The following is a 19,488-nucleotide window of genomic DNA, read 5'->3' as shown; positions in this document are numbered from 1 at the left end:
ATATATATATATATATATACATATATATATATATATATATATACATATATATATATATACATATATATATATATATATATATATATACATATATATATATGTATATACATATATATATTTATATATACATATGTATATGTATATATATATATATATATATATATGTATATGTATGTATATATATATATATATATATGTATATGTACACGCACACATAACTGCGTGTCTGTGTTTGTGTCTGTGTGTGTGTCTGTGTATATGAATGTATATATATATAGCTTTTATTTAAAAAAAAAAAAAAAAAAAAAAGATGAGTGTGAGTGCATGAACGATTGTGTATAGCGTGTCATAAAAATACGCGACCGTGGAGGTCACGGATCTTATTATGAAGGATTCGCACCGGAAGTCCAGTTGTAACCGCCAGGGGCGGAACTTTAAAATCACCCAAAGAAGAAGAGAACACGTTATCCGACTGACAGGCCGGCATAGAACACGTACGTTAACAGTAAAGAAATACAGTTTTGATATAATTTATTCCACAGTATTTTAAGGCCATGTCCGGAGCATTAGCGAGGCTCCTTTTCTACCCAACGTTAGCCTACAATGTTTTCATGGAGAAGGTGACGTCGAGACGTTGGTTTGACCGAGTGGACGACACGGTGATCCTCGGAGCGCTGCCGTTCAGATCCATCACTAAACAGGTAACACTGACAAATGTTGGCCTCTCACTGAACACTACTCATTACCGGTGGTGGGAGAAGTACTCACATCCTTTACTTGCGTCAAAGTACTAATGCCACACTGTGAAAATACTTAGTCCTGTATTCAAAACCTTACTTAAGTTGTGATATTCTTTTGTGACCTGATGCATATGTTGTGATACACTGCGATCTGTTGCAATGAATCTGTTTTTATCTAATAAGATTGTGTTTTCAGTCTGTTCATCTCAATTCAGCCAGTTTTGCAGTAGCAAAATATATGTAGTGTTCTAAAATGTATATACATAGGCCTATATATGGACACAGGACCTTTTAAAGTGGACCTATTATGCTCAGGATCGTATTGATATAAATCTGTACTATTGGGGTCTAATGGAATAGATTTATGTGCTTCAATGTTAAAAGCACACATTATATGTCTTACACTGCTCACTGCTACAGCACCCCTGTCTGAAACGCCAACGTTGTGTTTGGGCTCATGTCCCGCCTCCCCAGCAGCCCAGTCTGCTCTGATTGGTCAGCTCGCTCAGTCTGTTGTGATTGGTGCAACCTTATCTGACTTCACCTCCGGAGGCTGCCGCAAAAGAAGAACAGGGGCTAATTTATTATTATTATTTTTTAAACTCTATTGCAATCAAATGAATGTACAAACCAGTAAGGCAAATAGTACACTTAATTCAAAAAGAAGAAGAAAATTCAACAAGAACAGACACCATATTGAAGAGATGAAACCATGTTCAAAAATAAATAATACAACACAGAAGATAAAAGGGCATGAAACAATAAACAAACAGCAAATAAACAGACAAACAAAAAAATAATAATAAAAAAATAATAGAAAGTACATAGACCGTAAGTAAATTAAATACATTAGAATTAAAAAGGTTGACTTAATAACTGTTATGCTTCATTAGTTAGATCATTTTTGAACATTAAATAGAGATCTTTGGCAAGTTTGGGCTCCATACATTTTAGGGACTTAATATAAAGTTGAAATTCATTTAAGAAGCATGTGAAGATGGGTGGGGTCTTTAGAAATTTGGCTTTATGAATAAAGAATTTGGCTAAGATTAGTAAAACATTTATCATTAAGTCCAACTGTTTGTTACAATACGCCAAAAGTTATACTATTGTAGTCTAAAGCAGGCATTGCTGAGTTTTTTCTTTTTTACCAGTCTGTAAATAATTTCCAGAACAACTGGGTGTGAGAGCATGTAACAAAGAGGCGCTCTGTTGTTTCAATATCACCTTTACAGAAAACACATTCATTGCTTTCAAATCCAAATCATAGACTTAAAAATTCACTAGATGGGTAAAAATCATCAATTACTTTGTGATGTATTTCTTTATGACTAGGATAAGTAATGCTTTGGGTATGGCTTTTGTAAGAGATTTAAAAACTTTGAGATTACAATCAAAGTCATATTTACCACAGAAGTTGTTATAAGTAGGGTTGGGGACAATTAACCGATATGACCGGATATCTGGTTTGACAAGGGAGAGATACGGCTACATCAGTAGCAGCCTCCTGAATCGATACCAATCAGCCATGAATCCTAAGATGAATTGATTGTAGAGTCATGGATCGGGTATCGCAGGACTAGCAATCGGTTGACTGGCTTTAACAGTTTGCATCTCTGAAACAACGTGAGAGCCGGCGGCAGGCTCCGTAGCAGGCATTACTGACAACGATAACGGATGTAAACATCAGCGCCAGCTTGACCGGTGAAGATGAGGAACAGAAGCTAATGCTGGTTGGATAAACCAGGGAGCAGCCAAGCCGCAGCAGAAACTAAAGGCGAATCCTGCCGGTTGTGGGTTGAACAGGGGGTCACGGACACAGACAGAAATACGTATTCCTGTCAAATACGGTGGCCATAGTGCTCTGCTGCGCAAGATAACAGCTTACCGGCGACCGAGAAGCCCGGCTCCAGGTCCAAGAAGTCTTCGTCGGTGTCATGACTGCTAGGGCCGTAACTGTACATGTATTTGTGTCGTACCGTTCGGTACGTGACTTTGGGTTCGGCACGACCCTGTACCGAATTATTGGGCGCAGGACATTATTTTATTTTGTTTTATTTTAATTCCGTTTTTGCGAGCCGAACCATTTAAAATATCTGGTTCCCCGACAGACATAATTGATTGACGGACCGAGTCCGACCATAAATCTCCGCTTTCACTTTGTGCAGCGCATTCTCGCATTTTGACAACATGGCAAGTGAGCCTGACGAACCTGAAGACCCACCCGCAAACCTTAAGTCCTCCGTTTGGGAACACTTTGGTTTCAGGGTAAAATTTTATTTTGATCCCCCCTATGTTAATCACTTATTGATGCTGTTTTTGAAGTATGAATAAATCAATAAGTAATTTATTCCATTGAAATATCATTGATGTATTATAGAGAAGTGATTTATCTTTTTATAAATGACAAACACAGAGTGTAGCAAACACAGAGAAATAGTCTGACATGCTGTCAGTGACAAGCTGCTAGTCATCACAGTCCATGATATCAGCTAATAACAGGAGATGTCAGATTCTGCCCCTACATTGTATGTTATTATTTTATTCTGCTTTATGTTTATATTGTACAGCGTTATGATAAACTTTATTCCAGATTCACGTCCATATAAGATACATACAAAAACACAGACAATGTGTGATTTTGTTGTTGTTTGTCTTTTTATTTTATTTTTGCCGGTGCCATACAGCAACAATGCTTGGGGATGTGATCTTTTACAAATTTGAAAATACTGTAAGAATGTCACTTTTATAGAATTGGCTTCTTTATTTTATAATATATGATTAATGTCTGCATGAACAAATGTTAATCATAGAATCTTATCAAATCATATCAAATCGTAACGTTCCTACACTGTATCGAATCGTATCGAATCGTATCGTTCATACACTGTATCGAATCGTATCGAATTGTTCTGTATTAAAAATATGTCATTTTTGAATCATATCGTAACCCGTGTATCTAGATATGTATCGAATCGTCTATCACAGAGATTCCCAACCCTAGTTATAAGGTGTTAAATCTCCATTTGCATCTAAAAGATCCATTATGCACCAAATATTCTTATCCATCCAGTCTCTATAAAACCTAGAATTTCCTTTTATGAAGAATAGATCTGTTATTCCACAATGGATTACTGTGAGGTGTAAAGTTGTGCTTGTAAAGTAATTTCCAAAAAAGCAGAACCTGCTGGTGATATTTTGCCAGTTTAATAGACAATTTGATTATACAGTAATCACAGATAAACTCTATACCACCCATGTTATCAAATACACTTTGGGGAATATGTGCCATATATCAGGGTTCCTACGCAAGTATGGAAAGTATGGAAAAGTATGGAAATACATCTGATCAATTTCCAGGTATTAAAAAGTATGGAAAATGAAAAATAATGAATGGAAAAAATATTATGTTTCCAGACTATTACCACTATTACCAAAATACTGTTTTCTAAAATAGAAAATTAGGTATTTCCAAAAATAATTTAATCAATCCGGATCATGTTTTATGCCGGGCCAAGCACAGTTTGTGTGAGGGCAAACATCTCAGAAAACATACCGCCCCTTTTACCTGATTGACAAGTGGTATGTCCAGTCCGCTGTCCCATGACCCTCCTGCAGCCCCCCAGTACCAAGTTTCACTCCAACACTGCACCTTCGACAAGAAGACGAGTTTCACGTGGTTCACAATGGATAGATGCAAGTTTTTGGATGGATGGCTTGACAATACCGTATATAAATACTGGTTGGCCAAGGATTCCCAATTCATACACAGAGCTAGATGCAAGCTTTGTGTGAAATCGTTTGACATTGCCAACATGGGGGAGAAGGTGATTCTAAGCCACATGAAAGGAAAAAACACAGACGTCTCGTTACTGCATCGCTTGCACCCAGAGTCCCAACCTTTTTGCCTCAGCCCAGACATTGAACTTACCTGAGTTTTTATTTGCATGCCATTATGGTATTTGGCTACAATCGCCTATTAAGAATAATTAAATATGATATGAAATATGATACACTGATATATTTACTCAGATGTCACATATTCTCTGAAAAAAAAAAAAATAACGCAGCAAAGTCTGGAAATTAGGGTATGGAATTTTGAAATTCCAAATGTGTAGGAACCCTGATATATTTTCCCTGGATTTTACATATTACTTCAGCCAATTCAATTTTAAAGTTCTATTCATACATTCAAAGTCTATCGCCTTTAATCCCCCTTCAGAGAGGACTTGAACAGTGATCGCTTTTTTTGATATAATGAGTTAGATTCCTCCATATAAAGTTAAAATTGAGTTGGTTTATGGATCTGGATAAATCTTAGCAAAGTGCTAATGAGGATGCAGGATGAATACCTCCAGAGATGCTTTCCATTTTGGTAAGATAAGTTCTTCCAAAAATAGATAAATATCTCTGCAACCAAATATTAAGTTTTTGTTTACATTCATCTAGTTTTTTGGTCAAGTTAAGTAAATCTCGTTCATTTTGGTCTTTCGTTACATAGATACCCAATATATTTTACCACAGTTTTGACAGGTATATCATGAATGACATTCTGAGCATTTTCATGAATCGATAGAAATTCACATTTTTGGATATTAATTAACAGTCCAGAGGCCCTTGAAAAGATTTCAGTGTTCTGTATGGCAACAGGAATCTGATGTTCATCCTTGAGCAGCAGGGTTGTGTCATCCGCAAACTGACTTATTGCAAGTTCTGTTCCAAATACATTAAGTTTTGTCAACATTTCACAGTTTTTTTTTATCATGGCTAGCATTTCTGCAGCTAAAATGAATAGTCCTGGGCTTGCTGGACAGCCCTGCCAAATTCCTTTTTGCAAATCAAAACGAGGCGACGTCCCATGAGGTAGTGAAACACAACTATTGATGTCCTTGTAAAAACACTCTATGACTTGTATGAAACAGTCCCCAAATCCATATGCCTTTAGAGTATGAATCATGAAGGGATGTTCGATTGTGTCGAATGCTTTCTTGAAGTCCAGAAATAAAATTAAACCTTTGTCCTCAATCATTTCACTGTAATCTAGTATATCTAAAATGAGTTGGATGTTATTATGAATAGATCTGTCATTTAGGAAACCTGACTGAGTTTCACTGACAACTTTATACCTTTTTTAATATGACTTGTGTATATATGTGCGAATAGTTTATAGTCATTTTTTAAGGTAGGTCCTAGATTGTCTATGATTTTGGGATTTTTATCTGGTTTCGGAATCAAAACTATAACCCCCTGCTTCATACTTGTAGGAAGATTATGCTCACTGAGAGCTTCACCTAAAACCCTGTATAAAAATCCTCTAATTATATCCCAAAATGTTTGTAAAAATTGGCTGTCAAACCATCAGAGCCTGGGGATTTGTCTAAATGTAGAGGATTATGTGCCTCATCTAGTTCTTCAATTGTTAATTCTGCATCACAAGTGTTTTTATAATCTTGGTTCATTGTGGGAATTTTAAATTTAGTCAAATCAAAGGATAAAAGTGTTTGAGTGCTAAATAGGGATAAAAATATTTTTTGAATACAAATTAGATAATGAAAATAATAGAAAATCTATGTACACCTTTCACTGAAACAGATACTGTATGCTCATGATTGATAGCTGCACAGGATGAGTGTAATACACGTGTAGTGTTTTTACAGTAAAAATAAAGAAATTAATAAATATTATTCCACAGGAAGTGGCAAAATATAGCACACTGGAATTTGCACCAGAATATTACACAGTATGTACACAGTATAAATATAAGGGCTGTGGATAAGGGTATGTACATTTATATATGTATACGGGCCAATATAAGTATATATGACATAGCATAATTACATTATAGAAATGTATTATTACACAGTATAACTAATGTGTATAACATATGGTTATCTGCCTTGTTTACATATTTTAGGCTTGCCTTACCTTGGTGAAAGAGCATGTTGATTTTATTGCTTTAGATGTTTTTTGTTTTTTTTTTTAATTCTGTCCTTAGTCTTGTATGGTAGTCAAGAGTAATCACATCCTATTAATTTGATAATGTAATGGTTTTAATGATTTAATAACTAATATTATTTTAATTACTTTCAGACAGAAGGAGACCAGTGACAGGTGACTACCAATGACTGTCAAGTGACAGCACAGTGGGTCACTGGACTAGCAGCAGCAGCAGTTTATAGACATATATGCTTTGTATCTTTGTCTTTTTACTATGTACTTATTTACTACAGTGAATTAATTTCTGATACTCAGAAACGTGACTAGGAGTTGCGGACTGAGCCCTCGCGGACTTCAGTTGTATGTAATATGACGTATTTACTTTAATCACGTAAAGTCTGCAAGGGCAGAGACTGCAAGCGGCTGATAGACAGCCCTCCAGAATGTTTTACTCGTTGCCGTGGAAACGCTCAACTGTCGCTGCCGTCATATTCATTTATGTGTCATATACGTTGATGAACAGTGCTGAACTCATCTGTTCCTGCAGATAACAAGATATAAATCCCATTTAGAGGCTTTTATTGGGGGTGAACATAACAACATTCATACACATAGGCTATACACATTCAAAAACAGAAATGTTTATTTATGGAACCATACTATTACTAAATAATTTAGGTATTACTTACATTGGAAGACTTGCTTTTGTCCTTTTTCGGCTATTTTTTCTTAGCCCATGAGTTTGGTTTCAGATTGCACAGCTTTTAGCCTATAGGCTAGACTGCAATATTGAAATGCATATTAATTACCTCTATAGCCTACACTTCTACATATTTCTGTATCATGATGTTGTTGAATTTTATATTTGGCCTTCATTATTCAAGTAACATTTTAATATTACAATTTATAATAAGTTTATGTGGTGTGTGTGTGTGTGTGTGTGTGTGTTTTTTTTTTTTTCTTCTGTTAGCAATTTGGAAAAAACATAATGTCACGTCCGTATTGCAATGAATTGTGGGTAATTAAACTAGTGAAGTCTGCTGAAGCCTGCACCCCAAGCGGCCTCTCTGGAAGTCCGCAGAAAGTCTGGATGAATTGTGGAGACAGCCCTAGGCACTCTAGGAGTTCCCGTGAACTCGCCCGCAAAGTCTGCGAGTCTGCAAGTGCGGTGAAGTGCGGACATACGGGCTTAGTCCCAAATTGGCTCCTATCCCCTCGTCCTATCCACTCCCCCTCCGTTTGTGTGGTCATGCGGAGCTCCGCCATATTAAACACGCTGTATGTAAGAATGTGGCTAAAATGGTTATTGCACTCAAATTCAAAATACTGCCGCGAGTCGTGTTCACCCCCCCCTCACCTACAGATTCGAGGTTAGGGTTAGGGTTAAAAATTAGTCTTTTTAGTTACTTGTGAAGCTGTTGAGATTTGATGCTGAATAAAGCAAACATTTTGAATCCATCTCTGTCTCCTCCTGTAAGTTGTGATTATTAGACAAAATTATTTATAGAGAAAATTATCAGCTTATTAATTGATAAGGAAAATAGTTATATATATTCTATTTTTTTTTTACTGTCAAAATTATATCATAGTTTATTTTTACTCCATCCATCCATTTTCATCTGCCTATCCAGGGCCAGGTCGCGGAGGCAGCAGGCCAAGCAAAGCACCCCAGACATCCCTCTCTCTAGCAACGCTTTACAGCTCCTTCAGGGGGACCCCAAGGTGTTCTCAGGCCAGACGAGATATGTAATCCCTCCAGCATGTTCTGGGTCTACCCCGGGGCCTCCTACCAGTGGGATGTGCCTGGGACACCTCTCACGGGAGGCACCCAGGAGGCATCCTGGTCAGATGCCTGAACCACCTCAACTGACCCCTTTCGACACGAAGGAGCAGCGGCTCTACTCTGAGCTCCCTCCAGATGTCCGAGCTCCTCACCCTATCTCTAAGGCTGAGCCTAGCCACCCCACGGAGGAAACTCATTTCTGCCCCTTGTATCCGCGATCTCATTCTTTTGGTCACTACCCAGAGCTTATGACCATAAATGAGAGTTGGGACGCAGATGGGCCAGTAAATCAAAAGCTTCGCCTTTCGGCTCAGCTCCCTCTTTACCACAACAGACCGGCGCAGCGCCTACATCACTGCAGAAGCCACACCGAACCGCCGATCCACCTCACGCTCCATTCTATCCTCACTCGTGAACAAGACCCCGAGATACTTGAACTCCTTCGCTTGAGGCAGTAACTCTCCCCCAACCCGGAGAGGGCAATCCACCAGTTTCTGGCAGAGAACCATGCCCTCAAATTTGGAGGTTTTGACTCTCATCGCAACTGCTTCACACTTGGCTGCAAACCGCCCCAGTGCATGCTGGAGGTCATGGTGTGATGAAGCCAACAGAACCACATCATCTGCGAAAAGCAGAGATGCAATTCTGAGGTCCCCAAACCGGAACCCTTCCTCCCCCACGGCTGTGCCTCAAGATCCTGTCCATGAAAATCACAAACTGGATTGGTGACAAGGGACAACCTTGGCGGAGGCTAGCACCCACCGAGAACGTGTCTGACTTTACACCAAGTATGCGGACACAGCTATCACTTTGGTCATACAGGGACCGGATGGTTCATAGCAGCGAGCCTGGCACCCTGTACTCCCACAGTATCCCCCACAAGATGTAGACTGGATGGGCAAACTCCCACGACCCCTCCAGCAGCCTCGCAAGGGTAAAGAGCTGGTCCAGTTTTCAGCAGCCAGAACAGAATCTGCATTGCTCCTCCTGCATCTGAGGTTTGACAATCGGTTGGAGCCTCCTTTCCAGCACCCTGGATCAAACTTTACACAGGAGACTGAGCAGCGTGATACCCCGATAGTTGGAGCACACCCTCCGGTGTCCTTTTTTTGAAGATGGGGACCACCACCCTGGTCTGTCACTCTGCAGGCACCGTACCCGACTTCCACGTGACACTGAAAAGGCGTGTCAGCCAAGACAGCCCAACAGTGTCCAGAGCCTTCAGCATCTCAGGGCGACTCTCATCCACACCTGGAGCCTCGCCTCTGGGGAGCTTTGTAACTACCTCAGCATCATCCGCCAGGGATATGGGCAAGAGTTTCCCCGAGTCTTCAGGCTCTGTCTCATTCACGGTGGACGTGTTCAGGAGGTCCTCAAAGTGCTTCTTCCACCACTTGATGATGTCCCCTGTTCGGGTCAGCAGTTCTCCTTCTCTGCTGAGCACAGCCTGAGACAAGCCCTGCTTTCCCTTCCTGAGTCGTCTGTCTGCCAGAACTTCCTTGAGGCCAACCGAAAGTCCTTCTCCATAGCCTCCCCGAACTCCTTCCACACCCACGTTTTTGCTTCAGCGACCACCACAGCTACAGCCCTTCTGGCCAACCGGTACCTGTCCGCTGCTTCAGGAGATCCCTGGGCCAGCCAGAATTGAAAGGCCTGCTTCTTCAGCCTAATGGCCTCTTTCACCGCTGGTATCCACCAGCGAGACTTCAGTTGTGCCACAACAGGCACGATAACCTTCTGACTACAGCTCCTAGCAGCCGCCTCCAAGATAGAGGTTTTGATCATGGACTACTCAGACCTCATGTCCCCAACCTCCCCCGGGATACACATGAAATTCTTCTGGAGGTGGGAGTTGAAGACCCCATGGACAGGGGCCTCAGCCAGATGTTCCCAGTTCACCCTCACTACACGTTTGGGTTTACCAGGTCTGCCCGGCAGCCTCCCCCGCCATCTGATCCAACTCACCACCAGGTGGTGTTCAGTTGACAGCTCTACTCCTCTCTTCACCCTAGTGTCCAAGACACATGGCCGCAGATCTGATGATACAACCACAAAGTCGATCATTAATCTTTGGCCTAGGGTGTTCTGGTACCAGTTACACGTATGACCCTCCCTGTGTTCAAACATGGTGTCCATTATAGCCAGTCCATGACTCGCACAGAAGTCCAATAACAAAACACCACTCAGGTTCAGGTCAGGCAGGCCGTTCTTCCCAATCACCCCCCTCCAGGTTTCTCCGTCATTGCCCGTGTGAGCGTTGAAGTCCCCCAGAATAACTATGGAGTACCCAGCCGGCACCCCTTGCAGGACACCGCCAAGAGACTTGGCCGGGTGCTCTGCACTGCTGTTTGATGCATACGCACAAACAACAGTCAGAGACCTTCTTCTTGTTACCCGCAGTCGCATCAAGGCGACCCTCTTGTTCTCCGGGGACAACCCCAACAAAGCAGCACTCAGCTGGGGGCTTGTGAGTATCTCCACACCCGCCCGTCACCCTGGGCAACTCCGGAAAAAGCGAGAGTCCAGCCCCTCTCCAGGAGTTTGGTTCCAGAACCAGTACTACGCTCTGCTCCTTCCCCACCAGAGAGGTGACATTCCACGTTCTCGAACCCAGTCCGCAACGCCAGGGATCAGCATGCCAGGGGCCCCGCCCTGCCTGCAGCCCAGCATACAGTGCATCTGAACCCGATTTCTGTCCCTGCGGGTGGTGGACCCGCAGGGTGACAGCTCCATGTTATCTGTTCGGGCTGAGTCTGACCGGGCCCCATGGCTTAAGGCCCGGCCACCAGAAAGTCGCTGGCAAGTTCTCCCCCTGGGTCTGGCTCCAGGAGGGGGCCCCGGTGTCCTCATACTGGGCGAGGTGCTCACCTCCCAAAAAGTCTGTGTCATCGAGGTCTTTGAATCGCTCTTAGTCTTGTCCCTCCCCTGGGACCACTTTGCCTTGGGAGACCCTACCAGGGGCTATTAGCCCCAGACAACACAGCTTCCAGGTTCACAGGGACACGCTAACCACTCCACCACGTTAAAGCTGCAGTAGGTAGAAAGCCTGAAAACGGTTGATCTTTGAGTCTCATCTGAGTTAGGTTTCGTTCGTCTCCGCCCTGAGCCCCTCCTACCAGACGAGCATGCAAGTATTTTATCCTACTTGGTTCTATTTCTCCCTCTCTGGGAGCCTCAGCTCTCCGTCACCGTGCAGCAGCCCTCCCCATCCCTCCCTTGCTGCCCCGCACATACTCGCGAGCCTTGGCTCTCCCTCACCATGCAGCAGCCCTCCTCATCCCTCCCTTGTGGACCCGCACATATTCCTGAGCCTCGGCTCTCCCTCACCGCACAGCAGGCCGCCCTGCACATACCCCCTCGGCTTGGCTCTCTGTGGAGAGCCCTCGGCTCCGCTCCCACAGCTCTGCTCCCACGGCCGAACTTTTCGCCCTCCGGCCAAGCCTGGCCCCGCTTCACCCTTCCCCTCCCTCCGAGGCTCCGGGGAACCGAGTTCTGTCTTCCTTTTTTTGGGTTGTTTAGCTGTGTAGGCAGTTGTAGCCAATGCTGGAATAACTGTTTTACCTGGTGCACTGTTTGCCATTGCCGCTTGCTCTCCCCTTCTGCCAGCGGCACGGGAACACGCATATGCAGTAGAACAGCCAATAGGAACGCAGTGGTCTGAGCTGACCTTTGATTGGTTGATGCACATTGGCACGAAACTGATTCTTTAGAGGCTGAACACAGAGTTGGTGGTGTTTGTCTCAGACCACTTGATTTACATTATGCTTAGAGGATATTATAAGTTTTTTACTCAATTATACCAAAACAATGTTGCCTACTGGAGCTTTAAGGTGGCGATTCTCTGTTTCACATCTCATCATTTTGACCCACTATGACTATGATTTTTATTCTTGTCAATCCTAAAATTTAGGCCTAATCCCAATTCCTATCTTAACCCTCAATCTTAATTTTCAAGCTCAACCCTCAATTTTCAAGCTCAACCCTAAATCTCACCTCAAAACCAAGTGTTAAGGGCTATCCTGTGACTTTAAAATGGGACACCCCTCAAAGGCAAATACGTCTTAAGACTATGGGGGGCAGCAATCAATATGCCAAAACTCCATCCAGTTTGTCAATTCAAAGAAGAAGAAATATACGTCATCAGTAGTCGTTGATAAAAAGACGCAACGTTTTTTTTTTGTTTTTTTCCGACACTTTATTTCAATTCTTGTACAAAACAAGCAGTGACAGACATGAACAGAACAAATATGCCAGGGTTAAGAGAAAAGAGAGAAATAAATAAATAGAAAAGTTCAGCAGCTCAAACAATTAAATCTTTAGTCTTAAGTCTTTATAGCTTTGGAGTTTGTGGAGTGCTGAATGGTTTCTAAGTATTGCTGCATTTCATTCATAAAAATTTTGAACAAGGGTTTTCTTTTACAAAATTTACTCTTATGAATATGGAATTTCGCTAAGATAATAAATAGATTAATGATTTAGAATTGTTTTTGTTTTGAAATGCTGACATCATAAAATCCAAACAGCACATCTTTGTACAGTAGTGAAAATAGAACATAAATGTTGCAATAAATATACTCGACAAAATCTTTCCAAAAAGTGACAGTATAGGGGCAGCTCCAAAACAAATGTACAGTTACCAAACAATAATCTTAGACAATGCCGTCTTCAGCTGTGCTGATTTCATATTGAAACAGAATGCTTGATCACTAGGGGAACAGTTGCCGTTGTCACCAAGAATTATGTTATGAATATGAACAGTTCACAAGTTACAAATTACTCACTCCCACAGTTTTTTTGGAGCCTGCTTGCTTTTTGTAAACTTGTCTTCATTGGTGGCCCTGAAATGAATCAGGGCTCATGTTTTGTCTGGTGGCCCTGAAATGGAACAGAGATAACAGCATTACTTTCTTTTATTTTTTATTTTTTTGGGCTACCTGTCAGATATTCGTTAAGTTAATAGTTTAGTTTCATGCAAGTGTTATCACAATGAATACTGTAGTCAACATCCAGCAGAACTGGTGAGGCTGTTTACATGGTCACACAAGTGTTACCTGGTGACTTTCATCAACGTTAACGTTTCAATCTTTGGGTTATAAGTTGATTTTCAACCAAATAACCTGTACCACAACAACTGACGTAACTTATTCAGTGGAAAGTCACCAGATAATACGATCACTAACGTTAACCTGCAGCTGTAATGTTACTAGCTGCAGACTCTATGGCTACAGGAGATGACACCGTCCAGTCATCTTACAAAAATGTCGATGAAAACATTTCATGTATATTAAAACAACTTAACAACTACATTATCACTGAGAAAAATTACTTTTTGTAACTGAATGACAGCATACTCGGTTATCAGAGAACCAGGGTTATGTGCGGAGCAAGCAAGCTGTCGCCCGCGACAGCTTCGTTAGCTAGCTAAAAAAAATATGTGTATTACGCTACAAAGAGGTAAAAAAAATCTTAAACTAAGATAATGCAATGGTTATCATAATTTTAAAACAACTATTAACAAGGAAAATACTCACATTGATAACTCTGCTTCCTTATGCTTGTTGCCGCCATCTTGCATTGACTGAATCGTCTGTACTCGGCCAGGTTTGGCTGGGCTCTGTGGATGATACGCAAAGGATTCTGGGATAGCACTCACCACCAAGGGTGGTCCTGGAAAATCTTAAAAGTGAGGGCCATACAGTCCTTATTCTTGACCCTCAACTCAACACTCTGAGAATCGGGACAGCACTAGCACTTCGCGGGAGCGCGGATTTTTGAGACTGAGGGTTAAGATTGAGGGTTAAGATAGGAATTGGGATTGGGCCTTAATTTCTTTTTTTCCAACCTGGGGGAGGTGGGCTTTCACAAGTCAGAATTAGGTCAGACAGGCGTAGCTTTAAATGCATTTTCTGTCCTTAACAGTGATTGTTCCTAGCATAAAACATATAGAAAATATTTACAAGTTAGGGCCAGACAATTCATACATAGCTGCTGTTTATAGCTGCTTTGAGTGCAGGGTATTGTAGTCCTACACTCAACCATAGTATTAAAAAACACAGTGGTGATTTTAAACTGTCCAAATCTTACATTTGGAAGATGTCATTTATTAACACATCATGTTTTTCATCCACAATAAAAAGTGTTTGTTTTTGTAGTGTATTTAAATTGATGGTTGCCATTTCTTTGTGTTACAGCTGGTAGAAACAGAAAATGTTCGAGGCGTTATAACCATGAACGAGGAGTATGAGACCAAATACTTCTGCAACTCAGCTGAGGTGAGTTCACTTTACTAAGGATTCCATTTAGAGGCATCCTGTGTCTATAACAGAGCCATTAACACTATAATAATATTTAATATAATAATAATAATATGAACACTATTGATACTGTCGAAGACACAAAATCACCAAGTGCTCATTTCACAGTTTAAGTAGTCCACGTTTCTTTTGTGACTCTCCTCAAGAGATGGAGTTTTGTTTCTGTTAGATTATTTAAATTAACTGAACTATTAATGATTGGTTTATACCTGAAATACAAAGTCAGTTAATCGATTAGTCAGTCAACTGAAATTTAATCAGCAACCATTTTTACAATTGATTTATTGTTTCAGTCATTTTTCAAGAAGTGTCAAACATTTACTAGATCCATCTTCTGAAATGTGAGGATTTTCTGATTTTTCTTTGCCATGTATGATAAATAAACTGAATTTCCGTGGGTTGGACAAAACAAGTAATCTGAAGTAATCTGGGAAATTCTTACAGGCATCAACATGTTTCTTTTGCATTAATTGACAAAATAATAAGCAGATTAATTGATAATGAACATAATCATTTGGTTTGGCCTCAGGTTGGTGCTGCTTAGATCTGAAAAGCATCTGTTGAGCATCAGTGGCTGATTTCTAACATTATAAACAGGGCTGAGGGTGTTTTTTTTTTTTTTCTTTACATATTCCACTCATCCATGAGTGGTTGATTTGATGTGTTTGATGCTGGCATCAGGAGTGGCGGGCTGTAGGGGTGGAGCAGCTGAGGCTGAGCACGGTTGACCTTACTGGTGTCCCCAGCCTGGAGAACCTGTGCCGAGGTGTGGAGTTCGCCCTGCAGCACCGAGGGAAGGGAAGCAGCGTGTACGTCCACTGCAAGGCTGGACGTTCCCGCAGCGCCACACTCGTTGCTGCATACCTCATTCAGGTCAGTACACATTTTGTCAGGGGGGACTCCAACTGAGGCTAATATGAGACCTCAGCAGTCACACTCACACAGATTAAGTGGGAATCTGACAAAGCTTGTCAATTCAGGTAGTCTTTTCTCAGAAAATACATGTGCTGAGCTGAAGTGGACTGCTCAAATCATTAATGTCACAGTAATGTCATAAGATCCCCACTTGATTTAACTGAAGCCTCAAATGAATTTCAACTGGACTTTAGAATGCTTTTTTACACAGAATGAGGACTGAGCCATTTTTCCCTCTCCTTCTTATTTAGTTTTTAATTATTTTTTATTAAGTTTAATACTGAAGTTGTTTGAGTGAAGCCTCATGTCTAAGGTACAGTTTATACTGCTCAAAGGAAATAAGGGAACACACATCAGATCTTGATGAAGGAATTATTCAAGTTTAAAATCTTTACTGATGTACATTGTATAATTTGTTTAGAACAAAATGATGTAACAACCATCAGTGGAAACCAAAATCACCAACCCATGAGGGCTGGATTCAAAATCACACCGAAAATCAAAATAACAAATTGTAATCACACAGGCTCATCCAACTTCTGTAAATTTTATCACAGCAACTCATGATGTGACACAGCAGTGCATATGGCCCCTGCGTGCCTTTATGCACTCCCGACAACATCTCGGCATGCTCCTGATGAGTCGGCAGATGGTGTCCCGGGGGATCTCCCCCCAGACCTGGATCAGGGCATCACTTAGCTCCTGGATGGTCTGTGGTGGTACTTGGCAGCGTTGGATGCACCGATACTTAACGTCCCATAGGTGCTCAATTGGATTTAAGTTGGGAACAAGAGGGCCAGTCAGTGGCATCATGTAAGGAAAAAGGGCTCTTCTTACCTTGAATGCTGCTGTTTGCAGGACATTGTAAATCTCCCAGTTGTCTTGTTAGTAAGCATTCCCTTGGGGTTGAAGAAAGAGCTGGTCCCTGTGGCTTGAAGGTTGTACTGTCTGCATTCAAATCATGCAGGGATTTTCCCCTATTGATGTTATGATTAATAATTTGTCATTCATGGTTTTTACATCCAGACTGGGTGAATTGTGTAGGATTTGTTGCTCTGCCTTTGTACTGCTGCACTGTTCCAAAGCTTTATATAAGATTACAGCTTAACCTCAAAGTTATTGTTCAATTTTAAAGCCAAAAATGGCGACAGTAACGCTGATATCAACATCCAGGAGATTCACTGATTTTATGAATCTTGGTCCCATCTGTTTCTCCAGTCCGTCAGTGAATAGCAACTCTGTTGATTTTGACATTTGCACTTTTCTGCTGACAGTTACACTGCTGGACTCCAGAGGAAGCCTGTCAGAAGCTGGCGTCTATGCGACCACACATTCTGGTGCGTTCGGCTCAGCTGGACATGCTGAGGAAATACTACCAGCAGGTGTGTAAACAGTCCAGCTGAGTGAGCAGGACACCGGGTCAGACCTCATTATGCTCCCACAGCTGCTGTAACACTGGAATCAGAGCCTTATACAGTACTCCATGTCAGAATGTACACCCACTGAAGACAACACCAAACCACTTGTATTTCCCTTAATGTTTTTAAATCAAATTGTCAAGTTTTTACTGGGAAATGGAAATTACTGGAAATTCACAACTTGGCAGTAAGCAAAAATGGCAATTTGTACAAGTAACATTATCATTCATTCATCTTCTAACCGCTTCATCCTCTTGAGGGTCGTGGGGGGGCTGGAGCCTATCCCAGCTGACATTGGGCGAGAGGCAGGGTACACCCTGCACAGGTCGCCAGACTATCGCAGGGCTGACACATAGAGACAGACAACCACTCATGCTCACATTCACACCTACGGACAATTTAGAGTTATCAATTAACCTAATCCCCAATCTGCATGTCTTTGGACTGTGGGAGGAAGTCTGGATGCCCGGAGAGAACCCACGCTGACACGGGGAGAACATGCAAACTCTGCACAGAAGGGCTCCCACACCCGGGATCGAACCGGGAACCCTCTTGCTGTGAGGTGACAGTGCTAACCACCACACCACCGTGCAGCCCGAAGAAACATTATCATTTTTTTTAATAACTTATCATATAAAACATGCAACTTCTTTCGTGTAACTCCCTGACTGCCTGGTTTCTTGCTTGTGGCTGAAAGATGTTAAAAAAAAAATATACAAAAAAAGATGTTAAAGATCATCAATAATGATGTGACTGTAATCATAAAAACACTCAGCAAGACCAGGACATTTTATTACTAATTATATAATTCATTCATTATAATTCAGCAGTCAAGCTGCTACTGTGTTTACTGGAAAACATTTCAGTTCAATTTATCACACCTTCCTGCACTGCCTCAGAATTTCCAAAATACTGACAGTGATGTCAAATAAAATATAAGTGAGTGAAAATGGTCTATTGGTGTTTATGCTCCTTTGTTTCCACATGTAGGTACAACTAATTATAACGTGTATATATAGTGTGTACATGAAAGCTGTTATAGTGATTCTAGTGAAGAAATTACATTAAAATGTCATCATTCAATCGTTGGCTGTCCAGGTGGTGTCCAGCAAACGATGTGGGTTTCGTTAATAATTGGCAAACTTTCTGGGGAAAACCTGGTCTTATTAGGAGAGACGGCATTCATCCCACTTTGGATGGAGCTGCTCTCATTTCTAGGAACCTGGCAAACTTTATTAGTAATTTAAATCCCTGACAACCCAGAGTGAGACCAGGACTCGGAGACGCAGTCCTACACGCTTCTCTGAGCTTCTAGTTCAGTTACCCAGCCATAGTTTTCATAGATTTATACAAACGGTGTCTGTCTCCCGACCACCTAAATTATTTAAATCTAAAATTAAACAAAGAGGAGTTGTGCATAACAACCTCATAAAAATTAAAACCTCTTCTGTGACAGAAAGACAAAACAGGAGAATTAAATGCGGACTGTTAAATATCAGGTCTCTGTCGTCTAAAGCAGTGTTAGTAAACGATTTAATATCAGATAATCATATTGATTTACTCAGTCTCACTGAAACCTGGCTGTGTCCAGATGAATATGTTAGTCTAAATGAGTCCACTCCTTCCAGTCATAATAATACCCACATTCCTCGAGGCAGCGGCCGAGGAGGGGGAGTTGCAGCCATTTTTAACTCTAGTGTGTTAATCAGCCCTAAACCTAAACTAGACTATAATTCATTTGAAAGCCTCGTTCTTAGTCTTTTACATCCGACCTGGAAAACCTCGCAGCCACTTTTATTTGTTATAGTGTACCGTGCTCCTGGCCCGTATTCTGAATTTGTATCTGAATTCTCAGAGTTTTTATCCAGTTTAGTTCTTAAATCAGATAAAGTTATTATTGTAGGCGATTTTAACATTCATGTTGACGTTGATAATGACTCTCTGGCTACCGCGTTTATCTCATTATTAGACTCCATTGGCTTCAGTCAGGGTGTACATGAACCCACTCATTGTTTTAACCATACCCTCGATCTAGTTCTGACGTATGGAATTGAAATTGATAATCTAAATGTCTTTCCACAGAATCCCTCGCTATCGGATCATTATCTGATTACTTTTGATTTCTTTTTACTCGATTACACGCCACTCAGCAACAGTTACTATACTAGATGTTTATCAGATAGTGCTGTCGCAAAATTTAAGGAAAAGATTACTCCGTCGTTAAATTCAATACCAAGTCCCTCAGTAACAGAGGTTTCCTGTACCGACTTTGATCAGCGAACAACACTTGACTCTGTAGCACCTCTTAAAAAGAAGTTAAAAAAGCAAAGAAAGTTCACTCCTTGGTATAACTCTCAAACCCGTAAGTTAAAACAAATATC

General features: G+C 41.2%; 1 protein-coding gene across 1 annotated transcript; it reads left to right on the top strand.

Annotated features, from left to right (window-relative positions):
• The first annotated feature begins 428 nt into the window (after positions 1–428).
• On the top strand, positions 429–18,366 carry ptpmt1 (protein tyrosine phosphatase mitochondrial 1). The gene is made up of 4 exons (XM_049603537.1): positions 429–701; positions 14,652–14,732; positions 15,456–15,647; positions 16,964–18,366. The coding sequence occupies exons 1-4, from the start codon at positions 555–557 to the stop codon at positions 17,090–17,092; spliced, it is 549 nt and encodes a 182-aa protein (XP_049459494.1). The 5' UTR covers positions 429–554; the 3' UTR covers positions 17,093–18,366.
• Positions 18,367–19,488: the final 1,122 nt, after the last annotated feature.

Source organism: Epinephelus fuscoguttatus, linkage group LG2, assembly GCF_011397635.1.
Source record: "Epinephelus fuscoguttatus linkage group LG2, E.fuscoguttatus.final_Chr_v1".
Classification (NCBI taxonomy): domain Eukaryota; kingdom Metazoa; phylum Chordata; class Actinopteri; order Perciformes; family Serranidae; genus Epinephelus; species Epinephelus fuscoguttatus.
Note: the sequence above shows the minus strand (reverse complement) of the source record. Positions and strands in the feature narration are given on the sequence as shown.